General features: G+C 37.6%; 4 protein-coding genes across 4 annotated transcripts; 2 read left to right on the top strand and 2 right to left on the bottom strand.

The window, feature by feature from the left end:
• Positions 1-1,046: 1,046 nt before the first annotated feature.
• Positions 1,047-1,975, top strand: LOC107640230 (uncharacterized). Its single transcript, XM_016343772.1, has 2 exons — positions 1,047-1,812; positions 1,899-1,975. The coding sequence occupies exons 1-2, from the start codon at positions 1,047-1,049 to the stop codon at positions 1,973-1,975; spliced, it is 843 nt and encodes a 280-aa protein (XP_016199258.1).
• Positions 1,976-6,589: 4,614 nt separating this feature from the next.
• Positions 6,590-7,480, bottom strand: LOC148563456 (uncharacterized). Its single transcript, XM_088486816.1, has one exon. It carries the CDS (start codon positions 7,478-7,480, stop codon positions 6,590-6,592), a length of 891 nt encoding a protein of 296 aa, XP_088342942.1.
• A 188-nt stretch (positions 7,481-7,668) lies between these two features.
• On the bottom strand, positions 7,669-9,219 carry LOC148563455 (uncharacterized). Its single transcript, XM_088486439.1, has one exon. The coding sequence runs from the start codon at positions 9,217-9,219 to the stop codon at positions 7,669-7,671; it is 1,551 nt and encodes a 516-aa protein (XP_088342565.1).
• A 2,042-nt stretch (positions 9,220-11,261) lies between these two features.
• On the top strand, positions 11,262-16,330 carry PSD1 (phosphatidylserine decarboxylase 1). Its single transcript, XM_016346598.3, has 12 exons — positions 11,262-11,599; positions 11,696-11,784; positions 11,906-11,959; positions 12,081-12,146; positions 12,480-12,540; positions 12,708-12,817; positions 12,910-13,160; positions 13,790-13,896; positions 14,835-14,902; positions 15,329-15,406; positions 15,564-15,692; positions 15,902-16,330. Exons 1-12 carry the CDS (start codon positions 11,449-11,451, stop codon positions 16,061-16,063), a joined length of 1,326 nt encoding a protein of 441 aa, XP_016202084.1. The 5' UTR covers positions 11,262-11,448; the 3' UTR covers positions 16,064-16,330.
• The last annotated feature ends 1,068 nt before the right edge of the window (positions 16,331-17,398 follow it).

Genomic DNA, 17,398 nt, shown 5'->3' with positions numbered 1-17,398 from the left:
ATGAAGGAGTTCAATTTGTGTGTGAAAATCCAGTAGATGTTATTATTCCGTTCACGTTGTCGTTTGAGGAATTGAAAGGTGTGATTTGTGAAAAGATAGATTCTCAAAGATCTAGGAGAGTATCCTGTATTTTGTACAGGTATCCTTTATCTGTGTTTGGTGGGTTCGTTCAATTTCAGACCAAGTACGTGACGGATGAAGCGAGTATGCATGAAATGTTTTCAATGTATATGGAAAATCGCCACCGAATGTCTTATATCGAGTTGTATGTTGAGTTTGAGCAATCTGAAGCGGACCGCAACATTGTGTTGGAAGATTATAATAGTGAAAGTGAGGATGAATTTGAAAGTAACTATGAGATCGTTGGTCCAGGTGAACACGAAGATGAAGCTGGCGGCGACATGAATGCAGATGTGGCGGCAGTTGCAGATGCACTAGCAAACCCGCATCCGTTTCAGGAGCCTTCTTTCATGCGGTCGTTGGATTTGGAGGCTATGCACGCACCGGAGTTTCCGCAATATATGAATCCAGGTGCGTAAAGCTAGATAGCTGTATGAAACTCTTAAGTAGCAGATCATTATGTCAAATAAGTAATATATGTGATATGTGGATAGTCATTTGTGAGCATAGCATTTGGTTTTTTTATTAATTAATAGTTCTTTGTTATGAGTTATATTTAGATGTTCTTTACGTAGATAGAATAGCGACAAAGAAGACTATTATGATCTTACATGGTAAAGTGTGTTTATTAATTGAGTTGTAATAAATGATTTATTGCTAAGTACACAATAAAGGATTTATTATTTTTGATGTATGCAGTGCTTCCTGTTGTGGCGGACGGTGAGTTCACAGTGGGGATGGAATTCAGTTCAAGGGAGGCAGTAATCAAGGCAATGAAAAATTATACCATCCGGAGAGGTGTAGACTATCGGGTATATGAGTCGGAACCAACGACATTCTATGCCAAATGTACAGAATATGGTAATGGTTGTGACTGGTTGATCAGGGTTACCAAAATGCAGAAGAAGTACTGTTGAGAGATAAGGATGTACAACGGAAGTCACACGTGTACAAGGTCTACTATTTCTCAAGACCATTCGAAGCTGGATTCGAAGACAATTGCAGAAGCAATTAAGCCATTGGTAGAGGCTGACCCGTCTATAAAGGTAAAATCAGTAATTGCTGAAGTCCAGTCAAAGTTTAACTACACCATCAATTATCGCAAGGCTTGGTTAGCAAAGCAACAGGCGGTGGAATCAATTTTTGGAGGTTGGGAGGCATCGTATGAAGCTTTGCCCATATGGTTTGAGGCCATGTGTCACAAGGAGCCATCAGCAGTAGTTCACTTCGAAACAATGCCTGCTTACCAGGGGGATGATTTGGTTCCTGATATACGTGTACTGCATAGAGTCTTTTGGAGTTATTACCCTTGTATAAGGGCCTTTAGACACTGCAAGCCAGTGGTGCAGGTGGACGGGACTCATTTGTATGGAAAATACAAGGGTTGTTTATTGGTTGCAGTCTCACAAGATGGTAATAACAACATCGTGCCTATTGCATTCGCCATAGTGGAGGGAGAGACTTCTGACGCATGGTACTTTTTCCTGAGTAACTTGCGTCAACATGTGGTGACATGTGATGGTGTGGGACTCATCTCTGATCGACACGATTCTATTAAGTCAGCTATTGAGAGAAGTAATGGGGCTTGGTCTCCTCCTAGAGCGTTCCATATGTTTTGTATCCGACATATTGAATCCAACTTCTTGAGGAAGTTCAAGGCACCTTACTTACAGAAGCTCATAGTCAATATTGGTAAGTTTAAATACAATGAACTTTGAATTTATTGTCAGTACGATCAAATAGAATGGTGTTCATTGTTGACTGAATGTTTTTCATAGGATACTCGAGGACGATCAGGGAGTACCAGATGCGCTATGAACGATTAAAGGAACGGGGTGAGGCTTACACCAACTGACTTGATCGGATCCCACGTGAGCAGTATGCTTTGGCATTTGATGGTGGATACCGATGGGGTCATATGACCACCAATCTTGTGGAGTGCATCAACTCCGTCTTAAAGGGTGCACGGAATCTCCCGGTGACTGCGCTTGTTAAGGCTACATTTTACAGACTGAATGAGTTGTTCACTAGGAAAAGAGCTGAAGCTGAAGCCCGAATAAATGCTGGACTTGTGTTCTTTGAGATGGTGACCACCAAGGTGCATGCAAATCAACGGGCATCGGGTAACATACAGGTTAGTTGTTTTGATAGAGAAAATGAAGTATTTGAGGTACGGGAGATGCCAAGTGGGGTTGAGTATGCAGTTGACCTACGCCAGCGTCGTTGCGATTGTGGTGAATTTCGGTAGGCATAGTTTTCACGGTCCCAGCTACGCCACCTGCCATCGAACAATTCATTAGTTAACTAATCTTGTAAAAAACATAAAACAATTTCTATCATACATTTCAATGCATACTTTAATCAAACTTACCTGTTTGCAATTGGAAACACTCGGGGATTGCCGGGAATAGGCGCTAGAAATGGTAGCCGGATCCAAGCCCAAGTGAGCAAGAGTACCAACGGACCGTCCATCTTCTTGCAGTCGACACGAGTTGCCCTACACAATGATCTATACAAGTGTGCCAGGTATGCCGAACCCCAACTAAACTGTATGATCTGATGAAAGTTACGGAGCAAAGGTAAAAATTTCCAATGAACAGCTGAACTCGCCTTATCTCCAAACATAACTGTCCCAAATAACAACATTATTTGACACTTTACATACATCTGAATATGCTCAACATCATTCAACACTATACGATCTCTCAAACCCCTAAACCATGTTAATTTTATAAAGCTCCCTCTACATTCCGTCTTCCTCGGTGCAACTCCAAATTGGTGCAAGCACTCGGCTTCCAATGCCTCAAAACAACTCATGGTCGGTCCTATTACCGGAAGACCATTTGTCGGCAGACCGAGAATCATCACCACATCCTCCAAGGTCACGGCACACTCACCAACTGGAAAGTGAAACGTGTGAGTTTCAGGCCGCCATCTCTCAATCAGAGCATTAATCATTGCTGACTGACATGGAATAAATCTAATTTGTGAAACATAATAAAATCCTGTCTCGCGTAAGTGTGACTCAACAATTTGGTTGTATGAATCCGGCGGCTTTAAATGTTCACACAGCAATATCCTTGAACCCTACAATATCACGTTTCCACTATAAGTCCCAGTATAATATAACTATATCCTCAAAAACACAATTATCGTTACATGACCATTATAACTAATTTCAGCATAATTTCATTCCAAACATACACAGTAAATCTGTTATACAAAAATCTTTCAATCATATTCAGTATCTTAAAATAGCATACTAATTTATTATTGTTATTATTACTCATAAAACAGCATACTAATTTTATTATTATTATTATTATTATTATTATTATTATTATTATTATTATTATTATTATTATTATTATTATTATTATTCATAACTAATCTACGTTTTTTTTTTTTTGGTGACTAAATAAGGAAAGAAACAAAGCAAAAACTATTCTAAATCTGAGCGGATGATTCGTTGGAGATCAACACTAGGCTCAGACCAAATAACATGATTAGAGTTACTCTTGGCACCATATTTAGCCATCCAATCCGCAGCTCTATTTGCTTCTCGGGACACCCATTCAACGTGAACAAGCCAAGGACGAGATAAAAGCTCCTGAATCTTGTGAACCAAATCTGTTACTTCAGATGGATACCCACTTGTAAGCTCATGCATGATGGACAGAATGTCAAGGCAATCTGTTTCACATATAATATCCCTCAAACCGCAATCCCAAGCTAAAACCAGCCCCCTCCAAGCAGCAAATAATTCACATCTGATTATAGACCAAGGGGGAATGCTTCCAGAGCAGCCCGAGATCCAATCTCCCTTAGAATCTCTAATAATACACCCAAATCCCGCTAAATTTGAATCCATATACAAGCTTGCATCACAATTAACTTTAAAACTATTGCCTACCGGTGGTTCCCAACACAGGCAATTTCGGAGAGACCTAAAGGCATTGCTTCGATTCCTGTAAACCTGTAAGTCCTTGGCGGTAATTCTGGCCAAGGCAACAACCTTATGGTCTGTCCAAGGGTTGTCAGTGTTGAATATGTCATTGCACCTATGTCTCCATACCCACCAAAGCCCTGCACCAAAGGACGCCTCATTGTTAGCCAAGGCCTTCCGAAACCACTCTTCAAGAGCAGTACCAGCCGTTGAGTCCAGGATACTAGGATCCAACATATACCAGATTGCCTTTGATCGTTCACAGTCTCTAAGGCAATGCTCCATAGTCTCCTGCGCCTTGTTACATCTCTTACACATATCTGAAGAAGCTAAATGCCGCTTGAATCGAAAGGTCTCAGTTGGTAGAGCATCATGTAAGCTAAGCCACATAGTAAATTTGAACTTCTCTGGAATGTTTGTGTTCCACAACCAGTTCCAATTACTGTTGGCATTCCAATTTAATGTTTTATTTAATAACCATCTGTAACCCTCCCTTGCACTATACTTTTTTGTTGCTGCAGGCCACCACTCCCACTGTGGCTCCAACTCAGTCAAACTAGGATATCTCAGACCACAAATAAACTGCTTAATCTCATGCGGAATAGGCGTGGTAAGACTATCAACCTCCCAAGACACCCCTTTCCACAAGTCAGCCACCATGAAATCTGATTCAGAAATATGTACATAAGGAACAAGGTTGCAAAGCTTACCAAAAGGAGTCCACTCATCATACCAAACTGATTTGTGGACATCTCCAATATTCCAATGAAGCCCTTCCTTGAGATGCTCATAGGCACTAACAATGTTCTTCCAGGTAGCCGATGAAGAATTTCTACTGTTTTCGTTCATACTAGATTGATTCCTGAGATATTTATGCTTCAGAACCTGCACCTATAACTTCTCACTATTATTTAGACAATCCCATACCAACTTTCCCAGAAGCGCCATGTTAGCACAGGAAGTATCCCTAATACCCAATCCTCCTGCCTTTTTAGGAGTTATGGCGACCTCCCACCTGACCAGAGGCAGCCCTTTTCCAGTCGCTTGACCTTTCCACAAGAATTGTCTCATCAAGGAATCAATTTTATTACATGCATACTTCGGGAGAAGAGAAATTTGCATTTCATAAACTGGGATAGAGGCCATAACCGATTTAACAAGACAAAGCCTCCCTGCCTTATTCAGTAGGCGTCCTTTCCAACTGGAGAGCATTCTCGAAATTTTTTCAATAATCTCCTGAGCCGTCTTCCTGGAAGCTCTGGCATGACCGATGTTAATTCCCAGGTATTTACCCAAATCATTGCAGAACCGGATGTTAGAGACCCCTGAGAGAACCTCTTTTCTCCTCTCTGACACCCTCTTGGAACACTGGGCCTTTGACTTATGAAGATTTACCTTTAAACCTGACGCTCTAGAAAACAAGTCCAAACAATGCATGACCTCTATTACTTGAGCTTTTGATGCCTTACAGAAAAGCAAAAGATCATCTGCAAACATCAAATGAGAGAGTCGTGGTCCATTCCTAGAAACCGCAACTGGGTTCCACAAACCTTGGGAAACTCTATGAGAGATAAAGCAGGCAAGCATTTCCATACAGAGTACAAATAGATAAGGAGACATAGGATCTCCTTGCCTCAACCCTCTTTTCGGATTGAAATTTTGGAGCCTGTTCCCATTCCACAAAACTGCCAACGAAGAGGAAGTCACACAATTCAATATAAGATTAATGGTAGCCTTTGGAAACCCAAACCGGACCAAAGTAGCTTCCAGAAAACGCCAGTCTACCCTGTCATAAGCTTTTTCCAAATCAATCTTGAATGCCATGGTCCCTTTTCGAGACTTGGTGTTCCTCATGAAGTGCATAATCTCTTGAGCAATGATAATATTCTCTGTGGTTCCTCTTCCTGGAATGAACCCTCCTTGCAAAGGACCAATGATCTCCGACAGGAAAGGTCTGAACCTGTTAACTAGAACCTTTGTGACAATTTTATAAATTACATTACATAAGCTAATAGGCCGAAACTCCCGTAAGGAAGAGGGAACTTCCACTTTAGGAATTAGAACAATGAGAGTATCGAAAATAGCCGCGTTCAATGGCTCACCCTCAAAGGCTCGCTTGACCAGTCTACACACATCGTTGCTAAGAGAGTCCCAGAACTCTTTGTAGAAAATTGCTTGAAATCCATCTGGCCCTGGGGCTTTAAATGAACTCATAGTCATCACAGCTCTTTTAACCTCTTCAGACGTCACCGGTTCCACTAACTTTCGACAAGCCTCAGTACTAAGAGACGGGCAAGGAAAAGGCCCCATGGCGTCCAGGTCAATATCCTCCCTTGTAGAAAAGAGCTTTTGAAAGAAAGAATTTGCCGCCAGTTCTAGAGTCGTAGTCTCCGTGGTCCAAGACCCATCCTCCAAAAATAACCCATGAATTTTGTTCCTCTTTCTCCTGATAACTGTCTGCAGATGAAAAAATTTTGTATTTCTGTCTCCACATCTCACCCATTGTTCTCTAGATTTTTGATATCACAACAACTCTTCTTGAAGAAGGACATCATTCAGTTCCTGATGCAAAACTTGCTCTTTGATCCTAAGCTGTTGATCCTCCCGACTTTCCAGAGTAATCTGAACGTCATTCAAAAGCCTCTCCAACTCCCTTTTCTTAACAAAAATATTGCCAAAAACCTTTTTATTGAAGCTAGTTGCATCTTTTTGAACCTCCAACAAACATTTAACTACATCCGGAGCTCCTCTATTCCAAGCTGTATCAACAACATTCCTAAACAGAGGATGAGTCATCCACGCAGCCTGGAATCTGAACGGACGATGGCCCTTGGTAGCCCTCTTTGCCATCTTGCACCTAGTGAATAATGGGCAATGATCAGAGTGAAGGCGCGCCAGCACCTCAGTATAAGCCTCTGGAAACATTAGTCGCCAGTCCTGGTTGATGACTGCTCTATCAAGCTTCTTGGCCACCTGCACCCCACCTTTCACCTTCCTGTACCAAGTGAATCTTCTCCCAATAGCCCCCATATCAAACAGCCCACAATCCTCCAATGTTTCCGCAAATTGTTCTGCTCTGGCAAGTCTAAATTGCCCCCCTCTAACTTCACTCTGCAACAAAACATCATTAAAGTCCCCTAACACAATCCAAGGTCCGTGGATCATATTAGCAATCCTTGTCAAGTCACCCCACAGTTCTTTACGCCGATGTATATGCGGATTAGCATACACCGCACTGCAGTAACTAGATGTATTGCCCATAGTGATTTCAAAACTGATACATTGATCAACTACATCCAATACTCTCACAGAAATATTTGAATTAGAACATAGAACCCAGATACCCCCACTATGACCATTAGCCTCAACAATACCAACACCCTGGTAACCTAGATTATTCCAAAAAGATTTCATCCTCTCGAAAGCAATATGGGTTTCAAACAGAATGAAAAAAGTAGGATGAAATTTATTCGCTAACTCCTTACTATGAACCCGGGCCAATTTATTAGAGGCACCTCTAATATTCCAAAATAGGAAGCTTAAATCTAAATAATCCATAAAACAATTTGTATTGTAAAAAGGACCAACCTCAGCTGAAGTCCCTAACGAGATGATGAAGATCCACCATCATATCCCCCTGAGCCTTGCTTGTCCTTGTCCGGTTGTTGCCCGGGTTGTCTGTGTCCCTCCACTGACAACCCTTCCAATTTGCCGATTTGCTGCTTGCTGGTGTCGCCAAGGCAGTCCGGAGTCGACGGCGAATTCTGCAAAGAAGAAGGGCGCAACCTCTTGTGTCCGTTTTTGATAATGGTAGTGAAAGTCGGCACCGCAACGGAGACAGATTTGCCCTTCACCCCTTGCTGTTTGGAAGATGCCATGCGTGCCTTAGATCCGCTAACCGACCCGGTCTTCACCCCTGATTCGGCTCCTCTCATACGTAGCCCAAAGTCACGGTTCTGGTCCAATTTCTGATTTGAGCGCACCGGCATTTTATCTTTAGATGTTTGTTGGGCTTTGTTTGATTGGCTCAATTTTCCTCTCCTTTTGCCGCTGACTTTGGTCCAGCCAGTCTCATTTTCCAAATGTTGGGACCCCACTTCCTTCCCATGCAACGTATCATCTAATTCCTCCCCAATTTCTGCAACTATCACTGACTCTTTGGAATTGCATCCAAATTCAAAAATTTTCTCTTTTGAAGCTTCCTGTGGCTGCACCACCCGGGCCGCCGTCTCGGTCACTGATGTTTCCTTTCGATCCACCCTTTCCGAATCTATTGGGGTCATTCTGCAGTCAGTTGCTGGATGCCCGAAACAATTGCACTTGTCACAAATAAGGTGTAAGCATTCATACTCCACCTTATATTCAAACTCATCGACAATCACACTCCGGACCACCGGCAAACCAAGATTAATTTGCACGCAAGCCCGAGCAAATTTTCCCCTTTCCGCCAACTTAGTAGCCAGATCCACCTTGACTGGTCTTCCCACAGCAGAAGCGATTCTCATCATGGCTTTATCCTGATAGTACCATATGCTCAAACCAGAGATTCGAATCCAAACCATAGTCTCCCCGAAAGTGTCCTCACAAGGTTTAAAATCCGGTGTCCATGGCTTGACCGCAATATAGTGACCGAAGATCATCCATGGCCCCCCTAGTAAAACCTTCTCTCGATCGTCCATGCGATCAAATTTAACGAGGAAGTACCCAAAACCCACATCCAAGATTTCATATCCACCGGTGATCCTCCATACCCCTTTCAATTTGTGAAACATGGCCGTGTAACTAAGGTTTTTTCCAAGAACCTTAATCACAGTTGCTTCCTTGTATGGTTCAGAAAGGATGTTCCTAGCCTCTTCGGAGAAGCAAACTCTTGGAGGCATATGATCTCCTTGTTTTCCAGTGACCACTGCCATGGAATCCTCATCTAGAGCTTCAGCCCGATTTATCCCTGTGGCTACCGTAGAACCAATAACCTTGTCACGGAACGAAATCTTGGAAGTCACCCTGGAACTAAGGTCGCCCTTACTTGATCCCTCCTTCACACCTGATGCAAACCCTCCCACACTCTCCCCCTTATCTCTTTCGATGACATGGCCATCTTCTTCACCGTGTTTCACCCTCAAACGCTCTCTCCCGCTCTCTCCTTCTCTCATTCTCTCTGAGTACGGAGTTAACTAATCTACGTTTAGTTACTACTAAGTTATTCTCTAAATTTTAATGAATTAAAATTCATTTATTATTGATCATAAATAAAATAATTTATTAAATTTTAATTATTAATTATAATAAATTATTAAACTCAATTACTACTACTAATAATAACTACAATCTACTTTAGGAGAGCATGTACATGATCTGATTTCATTAGTTCATTAACTAAAAAAAAATTATTTACAGCTTACCATACCATACTATACCATACATACATACATACATACATACATACATACATACATACATACATACATACATACATACATACATACATAATTAATTTCGATTTTAATTTCTATTTCTAACCACCTAATCATACATGCATACATACATACATACATACATGATTAATTTCAATTTTAATTTCTATTTCTAACCACCTAATAATAAAATCATACATACATATATGATTTAATTAATCTCTACTTAATGCTATTACAATATATATTTCTAATTAAATTTAATATTTATCACTATTATTATTATTAAATCAGATTATTAAAAAATAAAAACTTACATAATTTGGATCTCCAAGATAATTAACAATGTGAAGCTCTGGTTGATTTATTTCTTTAATTTTTGGTCTTCTTGGCATTTTCTTTGAATTCTTTTCAAAATCTGTTGTGGTCCAACAATGGTGTGCAGCAAGGATATAGTGGGGTTGAGGTGGGGTTGAGGGTGTTGAAGAGAGGGAGACGAAAGTGAAAGAGAGTGAAAGGGATACGGTTGAGGGTGTTGAAGAGAGGGAAACTAAAGTGAAAGAGAGTGAAAGGGATAGGATGAGGGGGTTCTTTTGTGGCAAGGGGGTCACGGGCAACCGAGGGAACTGCATGCGTCACGCGTGGCCAAGGAACGCAAATCGGTGCCACCGACTTGTGCACCCTCCGCGACCTGAAATCGGTGCCTCTGATTTCCTTGCAACCAATCGGTGCCACCGATTTCTGCTACCCAGTCGTCACAAATCCGTTAAACACCAATAATCACCATATCGCTGCATAACTCCATCAACGGCGTCATATCTAAATTAAAAAACTCTAACTATAACCTATTAAAGTCAAACTTAAACTTAGATCCTGTTTGAAAAAGTTTTTTTTTAGAAAAATTAAATATTTTTTTATTTTTAAACAAATAAAAATAATTTTATATTTAAATAATTTATATAAATTTTTTAATTTATTAATTATATTTAAATATAATATAAAATACTTATTTATTTATTTATTATATAAAAATATCTTTTTTTAAAATATTTTTTAAAAAAAATATAAATTATAATTAAAAAATATTTTTTAAATTTTTATATTTATTATTAAAAATTTATCAAACATATTTTAAAATAAAAAATATTTTTGAACAACTTAATAATATACAATCTCCTTCTTAATTCTGGATAAATAACATTAATAAACGAAATGTGTTTTAATATTATATAAAAATTTTAAATAAAAAATTTGTTACTCGTATATTCCTAAGCATAAATCTATTTAAATCAAATTAAACAAATTTGATTTAGTTTTTTCAGTACTAAATTGAATCAATGTGATTTTAACGAGTAAAATTATATGTTAATTAAATACACCTAATTTTATTTATGATTGATTGTCATTCTAACTAAATAAATCGAATAGTATTACTTCAATTTATGTTAAAATAATAAAATCAAATAAATCGAATCTGTTAATTTATGCATAAATAGATGAAAACTGATTTGATTTATTTGGTTCCACTTTTTTAACATAAATCGAAACAATACAATTCGATTTATTTGGTTAAAATAACAATCAATCATATATAATCATACTAATTCGCATTGATTCGATTTAATAGCAAAAAACTAAATCAAATTTGGTGAATTCGATTTATATAAATTTATGTTTAAAGACACGCAGGAGTTTTGATTTGAGACTTTCATATAATATTAAAACACACTTGATTTATTAATGTTATTTACCCCTTAATTCTCGTGGTTAATAGAAAAATTACACGCAATTCCAGAGTGAATATGGATAACCATCAAATTTTTTAGATAATGATGTCTCTTCTGTTCTGCCGCGGTATTGACTCTTAGAGCATTAGAGCAATGAGCGCCGCCAACTTAGCATTTCCCTCTGCGTTCCGTCGTTGAAGCATAAACAGACCATCACAGCTCAGCTCAACTCACCGCAAATATGAAATATAGGGTTTCGCACAGGTTCCCTGTGCTTCCTCGCCATACTCGATTCCTTAACCACACTCGTTCTTCCTTCACTTCCTTCGCAAAAAGGTTTCAAACTACTCAAACTCGAGCTTCCATCAATGGGGGAAGTGGAAATTCTCAAGGTTAGTTATTGCTTCTTCAACTATCTGAATTTTATTGTGATTTGTTACGAAGTGTAAGCTCCTAAGCTTTGAGCTTATTGCTGTGAGAATGTGCAGGGGATTCTTATCTTGTACCTGGTGCAACAGTAGCTACCATTCTCATGCTTGGTGTTCTCCATGGCCGTAGAATGTATGATGACAAGAAGGTTCACACTTATTAACAAGTTTAGCTTCACTTTTGGATTCTACATTTGTGTTATCTTCTTGCTCGATTAAATACTCCTATTATCTGATTTGTGGATTATGGTTTTCATACCCTTGTGCCAGACTGAAGAGATGCGTGATAAAGGAATTGAGATTGAATTCCAACCTGATGTAAAGGTAAGGTAGAAATTTTCGCTTTCTGGCTATTGTCCATCTTCCTAGAAAGGGAAAATAAATATGTGTATCAAGGCATTTATTTAATTTTGGTTATTTTACATGTGCGCTATGTCATCAATAGGCGACATTTTTGAGATTATTGCCTCTGCGTTCAATTTCTAGATGTTGGGGATTCCTGACAAGCTTGGTAAGAACTCAACTTTTATGCCTTCGGTATCTTATTTCTTAATTATATATATTCAATGAGTTGTGAGCTGTATTTTACAATTATATGCACAATTTTGTTTCTGTGCTATTGCTTCTGCTAGTAAGGGTGGGAAGAAACAACTTTCTGAGTAATTACAAGTGTAATAAAATAAATCTTAAAAAAAAAAAATACAAGAACATAAATTATGTTGCGTGTCTTTTCATAGCCTTTATTGAATTTAAATGATTTAAGTTCTGCATATTGTAGACAGTCTTGTATATACTGTGTATTATATCATTATATGATCTTTACATATTCAGCAAAATTTTTCAGGAAATCCCAGTGTGGTTAAGGCCACATGTCTATAGAGCTTGGGCTCGGGCATTCCATTCGGGTACAATCATTTTTTTTTTCTTTTTCCATTTGTCTGAATATTTTTGCTATTCTTGTTATAATATGCTGCTATAGCTATCATGCAATGAAACTGGCACAAATTGTTCTTGATAAACATTTATCTGATAATTAGTGTAAAGATGATCCTAATTCCTGTTGACATGTCAGATTTGGAAGAAGCTGCTTTGCCTCTAGACAAGTATGCCTCTTTAAAGGAATTTTTTGTCCGCACTTTGAAAGAAGGTTCCAGGCCTATTGATGACGATCCGTTATGTCTGGTAACTGGTAACAGCTATTTGAAATTAAAAGTTTTCATTTATACCATTTTGTATTGATACATAATCAATTAGGCCAAATCTATTTTCTTCAGGTTAGTCCTGTGGATGGTACAGTTTTAAGATTTGGGGAGTTAAAGGGGTCTGGGGGAATGATTGAACAAGTTAAAGGGTTTTCATACTCCGTATTTTCTCTTCTTGGTGCAAGCCCTTCCCTTCCAACAAAAGCTGATAGTGAGGTGCAAGAGGAGCAGAGCGAATCAATGACAACAACTGAGAAAAGCAAGAAATCATGGTGGAGAATTTCATTCGCTTCTCCAAAGGTCTGGGACCCTACATCATCATGGTAATTTTTTCTTCTGCCTATATATCTCAGAATATATATTTAACTTAACATGATTGTAAAATGTGTTCTAATTTTCATTGAATTCAGTTGAATAAAACCACTGATTCATATATTTTTCTATACATCCCACTCAAATTGGATCCTAAATGTCCTTCATGTTTATAACTCTTAATTCTCTATTCATGATATATATGCCTCGTTTTCATTAAAGGATTTCTTCAAATAATAGAAACTTCTGATTTAGCAATATCTGCAACTGAAATCAGGTCCACTGGATGACATAAGATGAGGAGTGTGAGAGTGCTTAAAACCTTTTTCAGGGGAAAAATTTTTCTTTTTTCTTTTCTATAGTTTAGTCTTTTCAAGATATTAATTGTGCTTCCTGTCTGTATGGTTCTTGTTATTATCATACAATCATAAAGGCCTGTGTTGCCTGCTCAGTTCAGAGGCCCGTATTTCATTTTGGGATATATTAGGTCTGTTACCAAAAATGCTACTATGTCAACCTCAAATGCATATGACTGTTCTGTATTGATGTTCTGTGGACCTCCAAAATCAATGTATCTGCTATTTATTTTACTACAATAGAGAAGGTAATGATTGACACAACAAAAGATTTTCTTTTGCAGCCCAAAGAGAGGTCTCTTTTACTGTGTGATTTACTTAAAGCCTGGTGATTACCATCGGATACATTCCCCAGCTGACTGGAAAATTCTTGTTCGCAGACATTTTTCTGGTAAACAATCTCAAGCATGTCATACATTCAAACAACTAGAGAATAACACCTAGTGTTAATCTGTTTTAGCTTGGAATGGAGCAACCTTAGGATGGACCAATAGGAAAATGGCCACCCGCACCCTGAGTGTCAAAGTGAAAGACCTAGTGTTAATCTGTTTTAGCTTGGAATGGAGCAACCTTAGGATGGACCAATAGGAAAATGGCCACCTGCACCCTGAGTGTCAAAGTGAAAGACCCTAAGGCTGCATTTGGTTTTGAGAATAGAATAAGACAAGATACTGAAAACAGGACACAAAAGACAAAGACACAAAAATAAGTGTTTTTGTATTTTGTTTAGTAGTGAACTGAATATAAGATAAAACAAATAATAAAAAGTAATTTACTTTTTTTTTCCTTCACACAATTTAGAATAAAACATAAAATGATAAAAAAATATAATTATGCAAAGTTTGATAACGATAATAAAAGAAAAAATAAAAAAATAAGTTGTATCGCCATTCAGTGTCAGTGTTCTTTTTGTCAGAAAAGACACAAAATACACTAATTTAGTGTTCTAGGATACAATGTCTCTGTCCATGTCTCACCTACTAAACACAATTTTGTGTCTCTGTCCATGTTTCGGTGTCCTGCCCTTATAAACTAATGCAGCCTAAGTGAACATCTAGAGGATTGTTGAGGCATATGAGCCATTTCATTTCGATTTGTTCTTCCTTCTTTATCATTTTACTTTCCCACCTTAATGTTTGATTAATGTTTCCATAAGCTCTGCAAATGAAAATTATCTCTTCAATGTGTAAAATATTGGAACTAGGAAGCAAACATAATGTAGTAGTATTGTTGATTTTCAAGTTTTGCATTTGTTGGTTACCATGTGGTGCACTAATTTATTAATAATTAGTTTGTTATTAAATTATTTGTTTGTTACTTATTTTGCAGGCCGTCTTTATCCATTGAATGAAAGAGCTACAAGAACAATCAGAAACCTCTATATTGAGAATGAGAGGGTAATTTATATCTAATTTAAATTGAACTTGGAACTTTATACCTTAATCTCACCCCACATTTTCACCTACTTATTCGTGCCAATTAAGCACATTGACCTATTAACTTTATGTGGAAAGACTTACTCTTGAAAATGAAAATATTCTTTATGGGGACAAAGAAGCTAGGAGCTGTTCCAGTTGGTCTGGGAGTGTGAGGCACTCTTTCTATAGCAGTAACAAATTATTGTTTTGTTCTAGGGAGGTCCGATGTGATATTTATGTGTATTTCATTACTCCATATAAACTTTTGGAATTTTCCTAATTTTGTCATTTGCCCATTTTATTTACTATGCTCTTCTAACAATCTAACCATGAGTAACCACCTTCACTCTGAGTTACGGTATGATTGGTCACCAACTGTCTCTTTACTCTCTATAAAATGGTCAGGTTGTTCTTGAAGGTCTCTGGCAGGAAGGGTTTATGGCACTTGCTGCAATTGGTGCCACAAATATTGGATCAATTGAGGTGTGTCTATAGTTCCTTAAGGATGTAATAATAGTATAACATTCCATTACAATGAGCAACTTCCTGCAAGTTAATTACCAAGAATATGTTAGAAAGTGTTTGGGTTTTCTGTTACTATTGTCCTGTTATTGACTGGATTTCTTCATTAAATTGGCAGCTTTTCATTGAGCCCGAACTTCATACTAACAAGCCAAAAAAGAAGTTGCTACCTTCAGAGCCTCCTGACGAACGGGTTTACGTAAGTGAAAGTGAAAGTATTGGTAGGATGCTCAAGAAAGGTGACGAGGTTAGTAGTTGATCTAATTGTCTCTTAGAATTTATGCGCATGTGTCAAACTTAAATAGCATTGAACTGCAAATTTTATATAAGTAGACAGATTTAGAGAGGTGCTTTTGAATTTTGATCCTTTTTATTTATGGCACTTGCACTCCTTGTGAATTGAGAGCTATTAGATAGATTTGGTATAATGTAGTTCATTGCTTTTTTTATTCTCAGTTTGCTGCTTTCAACATGGGATCGACAGTTGTTCTTGTTTTTCAAGCTCCGATTCCAAAACTTGTCCACGAGGACAATTCATCAGAGGAATTCAAATTCTGTGTCAAACCTGGGGATAGAATTCGTGTTGGTGAGGCTCTAGGGAGGTGGCATACTTCATAACAAGCTAACTTTTGTGCATTTGATTATATTAATTAATCAACTCCATTTTGAAGAGAAGGATAATCGTGCCACGTTTGGATGTGTTCCATATCCAATCCGTGACACTGTTAATTTCCGAAATTGAGATTTGAGAGATCTCTATTTTGAAGAGAAGGTTAATCGATTCTTTGCACGGATCCTCTGTAATTAAGTATAGCACAAGTTATATCAACAGTTTTGACTTTTGAGACAAATACGTGAAAAGAAATTGAAGTTTTTCATGGCCAAGGTTTTCACAGTTCCACGAAGCACAAGAAAGTTTTTTCATATCTAGATGATGCCCAAAATTTCTCAACTCTCAAACTATGACAAATATGCCCACATATATTTGGGTCTAAAATCTGTGTACAATCAATAACTTGTTTATCTGAGGCATTTGTGAAGCGCAAGTGGTGGTGTTAGATGGAGCTTAATTCCCACTGCCCTATCAAAATAAATAAATCATCCAAAAGCAAAGCCAAATATTTTCCTTATGTAACTGATATGAGTAAAATCCATCAAAATTTCGGCAAGAGACACAATGTCGAATTATAATAGTAAAAACTGGACAAAGCCATCGAGTTCATAATCGGGTGACAAAACAAAACCCCTGGAAATTTTGGCATTAGCATTTAAAATTGAACTGATCCTATATGTAATGAAGCTCTCGTGACTCAAGAGTCACTTCAAAAGAAAACTTGTGATAAATCCAAAGTCCATTAAATCGTTGCTGCCTAATTTTAATATTTCATTGTCATCATCCGTGCCTTTACATCAAAACTTTGTTCCTGGAACGGCAACACACCACATCAAAATTAGCCACTAAGGCCTGAGCCAGCCACACACGACATACCTCATAATTCAATATTTACCCAAGGGTTTTGCTATCTGTGTTTTAAAGACATTGATTAAGTATACCATAAAAAAATATATCAAAAACATTAAAAAGGTAAAAAAAAAAAAATATATTTTTACAATAAATATCATTAAAATATTTTCTTTTATGTTATGCTTAACCAATATTCTTAAGGTACAGAATAGCAAAATCTTTTTTTTTTTAATTCCAATACTTTTAAATTTTAACCCAGTAATATGAGTTAATATTCATTTTAATTCTTAAACTTGCAAGCATCAATTTAGTTTCTAAAATTTTAATTGGTTTTATTTAGTCTTTAAACTTTATAAACATAACTCACATTAATTTCTGTAATAATTTTCTGTCAGACAAAAAATGATGCATTTTTAGACTATTTGATTGCCAAAACTAAAACTACTTCATCTTATAGAGTCTAACATAACACTTGACTGTACTCCACT

This window comes from Arachis ipaensis, chromosome B5 (assembly GCF_059453495.1).
Source record: "Arachis ipaensis isolate K30076 ecotype BB chromosome B5, ASM5945349v1, whole genome shotgun sequence".
NCBI lineage: Eukaryota > Viridiplantae > Streptophyta > Magnoliopsida > Fabales > Fabaceae > Arachis > Arachis ipaensis.
Note: the sequence above shows the minus strand (reverse complement) of the source record. Positions and strands in the feature narration are given on the sequence as shown.

Bases quoted from the DNA above. Each gene is read 5' to 3' on its own strand.
- LOC107640230 (XM_016343772.1), top strand. From the start codon at position 1,047: ATGTACAACGGAAGTCACACGTGTACAAGGTCTACTATTTCTCAAGAC. The intron at 1,813-1,898 runs GTAAGTTTAAAT...TGTTTTTCATAG, and splicing joins GAAGCTCATAGTCAATATTG to GATACTCGAGGACGATCAGG.
- LOC148563456 (XM_088486816.1), bottom strand. From the start codon at position 7,480: ATGAAATCTTTTTGGAATAATCTAGGTTACCAGGGTGTTGGTATTGTT.
- LOC148563455 (XM_088486439.1), bottom strand. From the start codon at position 9,219: ATGAGAGAAGGAGAGAGCGGGAGAGAGCGTTTGAGGGTGAAACACGGT.
- PSD1 (XM_016346598.3), top strand. From the start codon at position 11,449: ATGAAATATAGGGTTTCGCACAGGTTCCCTGTGCTTCCTCGCCATACT. The intron at 11,600-11,695 runs GTTAGTTATTGC...GAGAATGTGCAG, and splicing joins GGGAAGTGGAAATTCTCAAG to GGGATTCTTATCTTGTACCT. The intron at 12,147-12,479 runs GTAAGAACTCAA...AAAATTTTTCAG, and splicing joins GGGGATTCCTGACAAGCTTG to GAAATCCCAGTGTGGTTAAG.